Source organism: Scomber japonicus, chromosome 17, assembly GCF_027409825.1.
Source record: "Scomber japonicus isolate fScoJap1 chromosome 17, fScoJap1.pri, whole genome shotgun sequence".
NCBI lineage: Eukaryota > Metazoa > Chordata > Actinopteri > Scombriformes > Scombridae > Scomber > Scomber japonicus.
Window position 1 is genome coordinate 22,135,254 of NC_070594.1, and position 14,118 is coordinate 22,149,371.

The window sequence follows — 14,118 nt, forward strand, 5'->3', positions numbered from 1 at the left end:
TTTTTGTTTTGGTGCATAGCACTGCACAATCCTGTGTTTGACTCACACACACAAACACACACAGAATAAAAAAACTATCTGAGCATCTTCTTTCATATTTTAAGCATTGACCGGACTGTGACCTTGCAAAAAACAAACTGAGGTTGTTTTTTTTATATTTTCTTTGATTTTTCTAAATAAAAATACAAACCTCATATTTGCTTTGATTTTTGGCGCTGTCACAGCAAAGCCTTGTGGGATACCTAACTGCAGTTACATAGTGATCTCTGTCTGTCTGTGCTGTGTGAAGCGTCTGTGCCGGATTTTACTAACCTGTCACTTTCACAATGAAAAAACAAGTCCCTCATTAACAAGCGGCCGCTGGGAGTGTTTGTGTGTGAACAAGGGAAAAAAACAGAAAAGGAGAAAAAGATGGAGGATATGTGTGAGACCAAGTGGGAGGATGTGTGTGGTTGCTAAAGTGGACAGTTATGGAGGAGGAGGCGGAGAAGAAGAAGAAGAAGAAGAAGAAGAAGAAGAAGAAGAAGAAGAAGAAGAAGAAGAAGAAGAAGAAGAAGAAGAAGAAGAAGAAGAAGAAGAAGAAGAAGAAGAAGAAGAAGAAGAAGAAGAAGAAGAAGAAGAAAAGAACAAAGTAACTCCTTTAATAAAGCTCAACTGAACAAACAGCACCTGGTAAGTTCAAACAGCTGTCTAACTACACACAGACAGAGACAGACACAGACTAGAAGGAAGACACACAGACAAATGGCAAACAGATTAACCAGCAGCCTGATTGGCAGAGTCACAAAGACAGACGACGGTACACCAGTACGAGAGAGCTCCCAATATTTCATCACTTCAATTTAGGGCTGAACAATTCATTTTATTTGTTGAATTAAATACTGCTGTGATACAGAAGTGTCCTGGCCAGTCTACAGATTGAAGGAAATCACACCATAATCATTTTAACATGTTTTTTTAATGAAAACGAGAATAATGATGCAAAAGCGATTATTCCCTCGTATATTGCAAATCATATCGCACTTGTAATATCAGTCAATTTAGATATATTTCCAGAATCATTCAGCCCTAATTCTATTAAGTTTGTCACCGTAGAGATGACTAGCAGGGAGTGAAATAGCTTTGAAATGACCTGCAAATCATTCAAACAACCTCAACATTGAATCAAACAGTTCATGGGTAACATTTTCATACTGTGAAAAACATCCAAACATCACTACATACTTTAAACGGTGTAAGACACTACACTATTAAATGAGCATGAAGTCAAAATGGGATGGTTAGTAAACACGGCGGCAGAGAGACGGGATGACAAAACAAAAGACTACGTGGATAAAAACACGACGTCCACAAACAGCTAAAGAATCCAAAAGTTAAGGTGAGGACTGTGAGCTAATGACGATGACAGGAACAACCAGGGTAACACATGTAGCTAGTCGTAACTCACCCTTCTCAGCGCGCCCCATGTGAGCTGGGTCCAGTGAAAGCAACAGAGAATAATAAGAAAGAATTAGATTGGATTGCATGCACAGACAGTCACATATGAGATACTGATAGTGAGTTCAAATCTGATACCACTTCCCTCTTTTTTCCCCCCAAATTTAAAAATCAGTACATCTCACCGTGTGGAAGTCAATGAGATCATTTTATGGAAGATAACATGAGGCTGAGAACTGCTGTGGTGCTAAAAACTAAGTGAGCAGCCAGGTGACGCAACTGACGACAGAAACTCTGAATCGTTGCACCCATAGCAAACATGCAGCTTCATATTTAGCGGACATGAAAATCTCTTTAGAAGTAGTGTTGGTCTGATGACTCCTGAAGTTCCTGCAACCTTTAAACAACACATGGCCGACCTCAACCTTTCCTCTCTGCCCTCAACTAACCCTGTGGTAACCCTAAAAATAATCATTTTACCAAGACTGTCTTCACCTGCTGTCACTTCTCTCAATCTCCTATGTCTACATTGCTGTTATACTATTATTATTATTATTATTATTGTTGGACTTATAAAGGAATATCTTATCTTATCTCATCACCACACACACTAAACTACACAACTGGTATTGAGGCTACACACATGTGTGTCTGTGTGAGCATGAGGGAACGAGTATGTGTGTGTGTGAGTGTGTGTATGTATGTGTGTGTGTGTGTGTGTGTGTGTGTGTGTGCGTGTTCTGTAATGTAATTAATCAGCTCAGAGTGTTGATTACTTAATCTGTCATTAGCCAGTCATGTGTGTAAGTGTGTGTGTGTGTGTGTGTGTGTGTGTGTGTGTGTGTGTGTGTGTGTGTGTGTGTATGTGGGGCAGCAGTGTGTTTCAAGGACCCCTTGTACCGACAGCTGTGACCGGAGCCAAACAGGGCAGAGAGATTGATGATACTGGACTAATACCATCATTCATCAGGGATGTGATATTTCCTGGATTGTGGATTTGTTTTGGATGTATTGCGTCTCTTCATTTCCATTGAGACTTGAACATGTTCTTGGTTGACTTCCTGCTTGCTGATTGATGATTCGCGCCCATCATCTACCCGTTCCTACAGGCTGCTTACCTAATAATGTTAGGTACATTTCCATCCGCCTGTTTCTGTGCACATTTTCAATTTGATCATAAAAACTCTGAGTGAAAAAGGCCGGAAATTTGGAAAAAAAGTTGGAAAAGTCTGGATTTCGGGAAACACGAAGATGCGATGAAGGCTCATTAAAAGCACCTTGACGTTGTGGTGCCTGCTGCTGTTTCTACTACAGTATAGACGATGCATTTGTGTCATGCTGCCAGCCACCGTTTCATCACTCAACTCCACCAGAAAGACCAAAAAGTAAAGAATAAAAAGTGAACATGAATAAAATGTCACAGAGGCTGATAAAAACACCTCAGGGAAAGGTGGATGAGAAGAGATAAATTAATTATCAATAATTAGAGCTGCAATGAATCATCTATTAATCTACATTCTGTGGCAGCTTCTTCCATGTGATAATTTGCTGTTTTTCTCCATTTTATATCATCACATTGATTTTTTGGGGATTACTGGCTGGCCAAAACAAAGACCTCAAGCTATGGGAAGTTATGATGAACATCTTTGGCATTTTCAAGCATTTAATAGATTTAATGTTTAATCAGTTAATACAGAAAATAATGATGGAAGTGTTAATTGCAGCTCTATGCCATCTTGGGGGGTGGGGCAAAGCAACAATGATGGGCCATGATGTATCAGAGTTATTGATGGGACAAGTTGACAAAGATGCTCTGATTTTGTATTTTTATAATAAAAATGTCTATAAAATGTTTTAAATGTAAACATATCAACATCTGGAAGGGCCACATGTTCACCTCCTCCCTCAAACTTACTTTCTGACAACAAGAGACTGGAAGGTTACAGTGTCGTTACGTGACGCCAGCCCATTTTCCAACACAAATCCTCAAATTCATTCACACACACATGCGTGCAGTCTAATGAGGGATTAGCTAATGAATTCTCTGAACAGATTAATTACATTTTACACACACACTTGTGTGCCTGCAGACTTCATCCCCAAATGACTGAAGAAATGAGCCAGTGTTTTCAAAGAGAGTTTTTTAAATGTATCACTAAATTGAAATCCGTAGAAGCAGATTGGCTGTGAGCAAAGTGGTGTTTGATTTGAGGAGCAGACATTAAGCAGGATTGGCATGGTAGCGGACTGAAGCCGTACTTTTTAACAAGTAAAATAAATAAAACAGCCTTTGATTTGATGCCATTTTACATGGCATGAGTAGAATGAGGAGGCATTTTCACATGAATCTAAATGAGAAGCAAACATGCTTGTCTTTGTACCACTGTACTCCAGAGGGCTTAAAAGCATCAGCCTCCCTCTCTCTCTTTAAGTGACAGCAACACACACGAGTTGATGTACACATTTGCTCCACACACACACACACACACACAAAGAGGACATGACAGAAAAATACACACACATACATACACACACACACTCCCTCCTGCCGTTTTCACAGTCTCTTGAGTGGAGGAGATGCCCACGGCCAAAAACCAATGGTTACATTTCTTGTCCCCCCCCCCCTACTCTCTTCTTTCTCAAAATCACTCTCTTTCTCTCGCCTTTCGCTGGGAAAATACACATTTTTATTTCATCTTCCAAATGGAGCTGAAAAGTAATTATAATTAAACCAACTTGGTTCTAATGTTCAAATTACATAAATAATTTACAATTATAATTAAACCAGCTCAGATGTGATGCTCAGTAGCAGCGGCAGCCTTCTAATTCGTCTGGAGACAGTAATGGAAAACAATTATTTCACTTCATTAAGATTAAAGACGCCTGGAATCTGTGTCACAACTCGATCAGAGAGGAGACAGATTTAGAAAGTTGTCAAATTAACATAAACTCAGTTACTGACTTCATAAAGGCGGTAAGACACACGCAAGCTGATTCACATTTAATACACTGAATGTGTAAGTGATAAGCCACAACAAAACTGCAGCAAAGCAGCATGATAAGCACAGACAAGAGCCAGACACATATGCCATCATTTCTATTTGACTTTCTAAATGGGAAAGTGGAAGATAAAAAAGGAAATTAGCCAGATTTAGAGAATAGACATTCTAACACAAACTCAAAGTGACTTTGGTAATACATGACAGACTGTTTTAAATCCTGACGTTTCTCGTCCTTGTCTGTGATTTCAGAGTGAGACGAGTAATGATGCAGCACCACCACCACACACATCTCCCTTGTGATTCTCTATGATTTCCTTCACTATTGGCATCTAATCCAGCACTCGCCACTTATTCTCAGTGACAGTTCACACTGTTTGTATTAACGATCTGCCCGTTAACCCTATCAGCCTCATCGGTTATACATTTATTTAATATTCTGAGTGCTGTCAGGGATTAAAAATGACTGTGGAGGTCAGGAAAGTCCAGTGTGGCCTCTTTTTGATCCAAATGCAAGGATCTGTTGTGCCAAAAATGACAATTAGGATTCACAGTGCATAATAATGAGAACACTGCAGTCATGTGGAGGTATTTGACCCTAAACAATTGGACCCATTCATTCCAATTAAACAACCATGCATCTTTGTTTTTGTATTTCCACATATGAGGCAATGTCTGTTTATTCAGTGTCACAACTCACTTCAGGTTTTCTCTTTTTAGCCCCCTTTTCCACACTAATGATAGCCCACCCCCTGCTGTAAAGCAGCATCTAGTCACTAGTATTTACTTGCAAATTAACTGCACTCAAATTCCCAAAGAGGCCTCAAAGAAATTCCACACATTTGTTACCCTGTGGACCAAATGGCCACAAGGGAGAGGAAGAGAAGGAGGGGGTAGGGATGGGGTACAGGGATAGGGTATGAGGAGGAGGGGGGGGGCAATAAAGCTCAGATGAAGTGGTAATTAATGTCTAATTTTTATGCAAATCATTAACAAGCTTGAGCAGAGGACGACTTTAAAAAAAAAAGTATTTCTGGTTATTTCCAGCACTTAAATGGAGCTTGGTTTGTCCTTTATTGCAGCTTTATTGTAATTCTGGAGGTCAACTTTCTGACAACTCTCTACCCCGGTCTCTCTCTCTCTCTCTCTCTGTTGGGTTCTGCTGAATGCGGAAATAAAAACGCACAGCAGCCACGCAGACAAGGAGACACAGGTAGAGATTTTTTTTTGGGGGGGGGGGGGGGGGGGGGGTTGCGCGGAGACGTAGAGAGCTGCAGAAAACAAAACAGTTGTTTCGGACAGATCGGACCTTCAACACTAGCAGCACCACCACAGCTGTAGCTTAACTTTTGCAGAAGCATCGCATCTAAAGAGCATCAAACAGCACTAATGGAGCCTTTTTCCCTTCTCGGAGAGCGCATACGTGTTCCTGCACACACACACACACACACACTAAGGAGAGGTGCAGACGCATTTTTACGATGCGGGTTACTTACAAACTGAGTGCAAAATTAGGAGAAGAGTTTAATGCAATAAATATATTACACACAGCACACGCTTGCATGCAGCTTAACTGTGACTATTTTAACTTTGCACAATCTCCACCTTACAAACAGTCAATTAAATCACATCTGACATCATAAATATTCACAGACGCGAGTTAGTCATGAGACGGAATTGAGTCCGCTGTCTCGTGTTAATGCATGTTTTTTTCTCCGTAAATCAAATCATACGGGTGCAAGAACATAATTTCCTTCATAAAAACAGGCGATCGGCAAACAGACTATTCCTAACCATTAGGTTTTATTGCATGCAGCGCGAATAAAGTTGGGAGTCGGAGAGGCTCATTTGGTTTGCAAAGCGCTTGCGAACAGAACCGACTATTTTTCTATTCCCCGACGGACAAAAGACGCTACAGTCCTCCAGGAAAGACTTAAAACACATCACAAGCTATAGAAGATGATGGCATAGAAATTTAAAATAGTCCTGCATGCATTTAAGTGCAATGAGAGTCAAGGTAAAGTCATTGTTGAATGCCACAGATCACTGTAAGATAGCCACAGGATGGATATACCATGAAGAAAAAGATCACTGTCATAAATATAGATAGGAGAAATCCTTGTGATAGCCTATTATACAGATTACAGTACAGTGATTGCAGGTTGACTAACTTTTTCTCCATTTACTCGCTGTTTGCGAGGCTGCACGGCTCATCGGCTCCTCTCTCTATTCAAGCTCTAGCCTACTCTATGCTGCTTAAAACGCACGCTATTAAACGGTACCCCCCATATAAAAGCTGCAAATGATACACATCTTATCCCGCTTTATCATCACTGTCAGTCAATTTAGCCTGTGTTTTAATAAAAAGACACCCTCTTTACTAGGTTTATTAAGGATGTCCCCAGTCCGGAGTGCTGTGATAACGATGTGAACACAAGCAGAAATATTTCAATTTAGTTTTCAACCTTTACGACAGAGTTCACCTCGCAGATACTGGTCAGTGTTAGTCATTTGTGTAGGTAAGTAAGCGCAACCTACTTGGCAAACAGGCTGAATTCAAACAAGCACCGACTATCTCACGTAAGGGCTTTCCTACGCCTCGCACGAAACGAGAAATATTTTCACACATTTCAACAGTTGAAATAGTGAAAATACGTCCTTTTCCCCCTTTAAACCGTTACGTCCCGCATCCCATGACATTTAAAAGCAGACGGCAGACGATAAAACAGGCACGACGGTTGATTTTCAACACGGAGACTAACTTTTCTGCTACACCTCAAACACACCTGTCAGGAATTTAAAGCCGTAAAGAGATGGAGAAAAGGCGAAATATAGTCTAAACTTTCCTCTCTTTAGACAAAAAAAACACTCAATACTGTCTGTTGTTGCTGTGTTTGTCCTTACCTGTCGGTATCTGACCGGAGACGGTTGATAAAAGTGTGGAGAGGAGAAACAGGAGTCCCGGGGAAAAGGAGAAAAGTGTATCCATGTTTTAAACCGTGGCCGTTTGCGAAGTCTGTAACTGTTTTCCCCTCCGGAAAGTTTGTTCCCTGCGAGTTTCTCCGTCTTCAGTCTTCTTTATTTCTCTGTTTAATGGGTTATTATTCCTCCTGTTGTCGCGGAGTCAACCGCCCCATTCTCTCTTTTCTCCGGTTTCTCTCTTTTCGCTTCCTACGGGCTCTCGCGGACACTACACTTTGTTTCACGCGGAGTGAGGGAGCGAGCGCGCGCGCGAGGGTGAGAGCTACAGAGAGAGAGAGAGGGAGGGAGGTAGAGAGGGAGAGAGTGTGTGTGACGTCACAGTTGATTGACACGACAAAAAAACAATCAGTTCATCAAACAACAACAAAATTAAAACGCTATTTAAACATTATGGAACTTTTTTTTCTCTGAAACCTGCTTATATTTGTGTATATGTGTATACTTCTGTTTTTTAATTGTATGTAAATATTTAAATTAATATAATTAATTAAAACATTTTCATTTTATGTTATTTAAATCTGGTTTGTATGTGATGCTACTGTTTATCTGAATGTTTGCATATTATCCTTTTGTTCATTAAAAAAAGAGACAAAAGCACAAATTAGGTGTATGTAATCAATATTGTCACTTAACCTGTGACAGATAAGTATATTTAAAATTGAGAAAAAATATGTTTTATATTCTACTAACCATCTTCAAAATGTCCTCCCTCTTTTAATTTTAATTAAATTATTTTAATTCACCACATTAAATTGTTCAAATGTTATAAATCTCATATATACTGTATGAAGTACATATCTCATTGATGGGCTGTATGAAGTACAGATTTAAGGTAAGCTACTTGTATTTTACTGAGAGACCCCCTTTAATAAATAAAGTGTATTAATAATAATACACTTAATAAATAATAAAATTATTTATACAGCACCTTTCAAAACACAGTTACAAAGTGCTTTGCAATAAACACATTTAAAATATAATGAGAATAAAGCAAACTACAAAAGCACTGAAACTAAAACTCATAATAAAAGCACAATTGGAGTAACAAAAACATGGCAAGGAATAAAATCACAAAAAAGCTTCTTTAAAAAAAAAGTGATTGTAAAAGTGATTTCAAAGCTGCGACAGAGCTTGCAACCCTAATCTCCAGAGGCAGGGCATTCCAGAGACCAGGAGCCCTGACCACAAAGGCTCTGTCACCTTTGTGAATTAGTCTGAACCTTGGAACAGTGAGGAACGACGCCTCCGAGGATCTCATGGAACAAGAAGGGACACAGGACACTAAATGATCAGATAGGTAACTTGGGGCAAGGCCTCTCAGGCTTTTATAAGTAATCAATAAATTTGAAATTAAATTCTAAAAGCAACATGTAGCCAGTCTAAGGAAGCCAGCAACAGTGTAATGTGATCATACTTCCCAACTTGCATCCAACTTGTCCTGGCAGCAGACAAGTTGGAGGCGGAAGATAGATTTTTTTCTGATACCAGAGAGTAAGGAAACAACGGGTTATTAAGGCATGAATAACAGTAATTATTTCATTCTTAAGATGTGATAGCAGGGCTGAACTATTGATTTATCTAAGCTTAAGCATTTAACTTCAGGAAGTTTTGTGACATCTACTTATGGATGTCCTTGAGGCAGGTTGGCAGTCTTCTGATAGTTGTTAGTAGGATCACAGCTAAGATAGATCTGAGTGTCGTCCATGTAAAACTGAAAACTGATATTGTGTCTGTGTATAAGGTGGCCTAGAGGAAGCATGTAAATGGAAAAGAGGATTGGACCTAGAATCGATCCTTGTGGCACCCCACAGTGAACCCCTATTGCAGCTGATCTGGAATCAGCAACACACACACACACACAAAAAATGCAGTGTTTTATGTACAAAGTAAATAATTTTAGATCAGTGTCACTGATAACCACCCAGGTTACCAGACAATCCAAGAGAATATCATTGTTGATAGTGTTGAATGCAGCACTGAAATCCAGAAGAACAAGATTGTTTAAGATTTTAAGCCATTTCAGTGCTGGTTTTTCCTAAAACCAAGTTTTAATTTCTGACGTAAATGAAAGACTTTACTTGCATTATTTTTACACGGTGAGATCACAACCTTTACTTAACTAAAGTATCTGAGTTCTTCTTCCAGCACTGTGCATACTTTCTTAGTAATATTTTGATTGCAACAGTTTTTCTTTCTGTATAGTACAGTAATGCACTTTTAAAGAGTAGTAGTAGTATGTAGTATGTTTTAAACACTGTCATATAGTGTACACACAAAATATAGTTATTAATTTCCCCCTTACATTAACTTCCTCTTATATTATGAACAATACTTTTGTATATAAACAGAACAACTTGATTTGGCAATGATTTATTTAATTATGATCATGCCAGTGAAGTCAATTTAAATCTGAGAGGAGAGCTGAAAAGAGGGAATATGAGCAGAAAAAGGTACATTCATTATCTGATATGTTTCCCTTTGGTAAGAATACCTCCATAAACACACACTTATAACAGTGTAAAATATATTCATCATTATGTAATATAGGTGATCCTATTTTTCATTTATTTGAATGGACCAGACAGGAAGTGAGAAAGTGAAAGGGTGGAGAGAGGCTGTGATTAATTTTAATCTTTTTTATGTTTTGGTAAAGAAACAATCATTGACCCTGATGAAGGCCACAAGCCGAAATGCGTTGGCCTACTAATGAAGTTCTCCTATACTACAAGTGTTACTTTCTTCACATCTTTTTTCCTTCTCCACGCACCTTGGAAGTAGGTGGAGTTGTACCAGAAACCTCCAACCTGTTTCTGAAGAAACAATCACACACAAAACTAAATCAGTGACATTTGTGCTGTTTTTCCATCATATACTATTGATTATTTCATGATAAAATATGTGGAGTTTTTTTAGGTCATATTGCCTCTAGCAATCATTTTCACTGAGTTAATATTGCAGCTTATGCTATTTTTTAAATTATTGATCAGTCGCTGAGTCAATAAAATGTCAGACGTATTGACAAAAACTTATTTCATAGTAGCAGAGACTAACTTCAAATGACCTCATTTATCTGACAAACTGTAAAAAAATAAATCGAAAACATTATTTTACTTACAACAACTTGCAACAATGGAAGTAAATCTTCACATATTGTGTTTGAAGCTGTAAAACCACAAATTTTAATATTTAAATACATTCCCGTTAATAAAGCAGTAGTGCCACTAGAAATGCTGGGCCCCCTAACACAAAAATATTTGTAAGTCCTCACACAGTCCAGCGCCCCTGTTAAGTCCCCTTAAGTATTCCACCACCCCGACCCCCAAAGGAACCCTTTCTAATAAAGCATATGGAAAAGAAAAGAACAGAAAAGAAAAGAAAAGAAAAGAAAAGAAAAGAAAAGAAAAGAAAAGAAAAGAAAAGAAAAGAAAAGAAAAGAAAAGAAAAGAAAAGAAAAGAATCAACTCAGTTCCTCAGTTCCACAAACACTCACAGAGATACAAAGGTAGATGAGATTTCATGTTAGGAGGCTATGCCCTATCATGTGACTATTTGTATTCATGTTAATGAAAGAGCTGACATAACATACTCTGCAGGACAAAAGTTATATTTCCTCAAAGCTAGAACCAGAGAAACGTGCCTGGATCTGCAGTGTCATCAAGATGTACAGCCAGGAGCTACTTGGTTTTGATTTATAGGAGACCTTGTGGATGGTTGGTGGACTGTGAACATAACTAAACCTTTTCATTTTTTTGCTAAGAACCTCCCTATCAAAAGTGATTTAGATTACTGGGCTCGGTAGTTGAAGGATGACCTTTATAACCATTGTTTCAAACCACAAAATGCATCACCAGGAAGTTTCATTCAGTGCATTTTACACATTTGCTCCTCATTCTCTGTACATACAAAACGCTTCCTAGAGTGCTTGTGCATTATACTGCTAACTTGCTAATGTTAGCAGCAGCAGCAGCAGTTTCTATACCTCCTAGAATGAAAAACAAATAATTTGCTCACGTTCCCCATCAGACAGCAGTGGTGACAGCCATACATGTCAAAGCGGGGCTAGATAACATCATGACAGGCCTGCCAAAAAGACAAAATAGATGTTTTGATTTGGTACACAGCTGAGCTAAAAATATGTGGCGTGGATGGAAATGTACAAGCAGGGAACAGTTGTGTATCATCTGAGTGTGTTGTGTCTCTGTTACTGCCACCTCTTCCACATAAAAGGTGTGAACAATCTCCTTTCCGTAGTTTCTGGCTGTGGGAAACAAGAATATTCACAATAAACTTGAAAAACTTTCAAAAACTTTTTCACCCCAAACACAAATGCAGGCACATGCGCAAACACACACACACACACAGATACACACAACCACTCCAGACAATTGCTATGTCACCATGGAGTGGCTCATCCTCCAAACCTGGCCGTGGTCAGATGTACGGACGGCAGCCAAAGCATCAAATTTATCAACACTAATCTTAAAGCCTGCCCCAGACTCAAACCACCACGGCCTGATTTCTCCAACTATCCAACATCCAAACTAGCTTAGTCAGCCTACACTAACACATCAACACAAATGTGGCTTACACAGTATGTTCATAACCATAGAACAAATAGGTATGAAGAAAAGCACACCAACTCATAACAGGCTTACCCAGTATGAATGAATCAATGATGGCACCTGATCATATAACCACTTGTTCAACATTCTTCATCAATAGTAGCAACAAGTTATCAAAGACACAGATTACAATAGATGCACATTTTTGAACATATGAGACACAGCAGTTTCATTTCTGTAGATTTAAAATCTCTGATTCAAATCCATAACAAAGAGAACCCTATACTCAGCCATTAGAAGATCAGGCCTTGCACTCAGCAAGTCATTAATAACACTGCTCAAGTCCAAGTCCTGCTGTTCTCTATTGAGAGTATATACCAGTCCAGCTGAGTCTTTCTTGTCTCATGCTGCTCCTCAAATAAGACTTTATCAACTTGAGCTTGGAGAATGGATCACTTGCTGGTATGGTGAGGTATAATTAATACTATGTTCCATTCATCTTTGAAGTTAGAAGTCAAAGCTGAGAATGACATCACACCCGAGTTTATATTATTCCAGTTTAGAAGTCAGAAAACCATTTCTAGCCACGTTATTCATTAATAGCAATACCAGTTGATAAAAATGCATTTTGCTGTATTTTGCTCATACAAACACTGTAGCAACATACCCACAGATAGAAGTTGTACAGTGTTATGTGTACGGCTGATTTAATGAGACACAAACAAGACAAAACTACTAATAAATAGGATGTAACTACAGCTTTCACACTGTTGATGCATGATGGGGCTACCATCTTAGATTTTGAGGTTGGGGCTAGTGGGGTTTGTCTGACTTTCTAAGTCCGATAACCGACTTCAGGGGGTGTTCCAGTTGATATTTCCATCCTAGTTCTAGGTACAACTGGAACACACCCATAGCTCTTGATCTTGGTTTTGGGCACAGTGCCATCATACAATCATCTATCTGTAGGGGGAATCTTTGTAAGACCATCACTGGGCACAGCCGAGTCTGACCTCTGAGGCTACACTGGCAGAGAAATTCTCCTGGACTAATACAGCTTCACTTGTGGAGCAAGATAAAGTAGATCTGTCTGCATACTTGCAGTATACATGACACGTCTTGGTTAGGTTTAGGCATGAGCAGTGAGATGGTTAGGATTAGGGTTAAGGGCTCGGGGGTGTGTATCGTGTAGCATGCTATTAGGATAGGATAATAACATCAGGGGTGTGTGTCATGTAGGAAAGTGGGTGTGTTTGTGTAGGTGTACAAGACTGCAGATAGACCCTCCTAGAAGGCAATGGTGAGCTAATGTTAGCTCCTGGCTGCACGTCCACATTGTTAGCATTCGATGAAGCATGGGTATGAGTATCTAAGTATCTCATTTCAAAAGTTTAGCTGCACACTCTTCTCTGCTCACACTGTTCTTTTATCATCACTCTTTTGAATGCTACCTTTTTAGTTTTGGGCTTACTAAATGTTACACTGCTAACCTATTGCCCATTTTCTGAAGAACACTTGCTTTTCACTAAACGGTTGAGAAAAAATTAACATCCACACAAGTTATCACAAATGACTGAGCAAGGTCATTGGACAAATTACCATTTCCCTGCAAGCCCTTTTCTTTCATAACTTTAGAGAAGAAAGCAACTCATTTAAATAAGTGGTGATTAAAAATAATGTTCATTTTTCATTAAACATCCGATTTGGGAACATTTCAATAAGGACAAATACAAATACATTAAAAAAGGCTATGACTCAAAACTTTTAAATATTACACACAAGATGGGAAGGTGATACCACAATTACAAGTCATTTGTGTTATCACTGAATGGTTGCTTTGAAGACTGCATGAATCATTAAATGTGAGAAAGGGCCTGTCTACATTAGCAAAGCAACAAAAATTCCCCCCATACGTGTGCCCCTGACAGCTTTGGGTTCCTGGTACAGCTGCACCGGTTGCTCTGTTGATATTCACTCCAGCGTGTGTTGGTAATTATGGGTGTTCTCCTACAGTCCAAACCATAAATGTGAATGTCTGGTCTGGAATTATAAGTGTCCTGCATAAAACCTGGGCATCTTGTAACTAAACATCTCTCTAATGCTACCACTCTGCTTCAGTGTGTGAATTTGCTATTGTT

At 39.0% G+C, this 14,118-nt stretch overlaps 1 protein-coding gene across 1 annotated transcript in view; it reads right to left on the reverse strand.

The window, feature by feature from the left end:
• The window catches only part of ptprk (protein tyrosine phosphatase receptor type K), a 106,975-nt gene extending 99,351 nt beyond the window's left edge, over window positions 1-7,624 (reverse strand). The window contains exon 1 of the mRNA XM_053336491.1: window positions 7,341-7,624. Within this exon, the coding sequence (XP_053192466.1) occupies window positions 7,341-7,425 (85 nt within the window). The 5' untranslated portion in view covers window positions 7,426-7,624. The remainder of the gene's footprint in view (window positions 1-7,340) is intronic.
• Window positions 7,625-14,118: the final 6,494 nt, after the last annotated feature.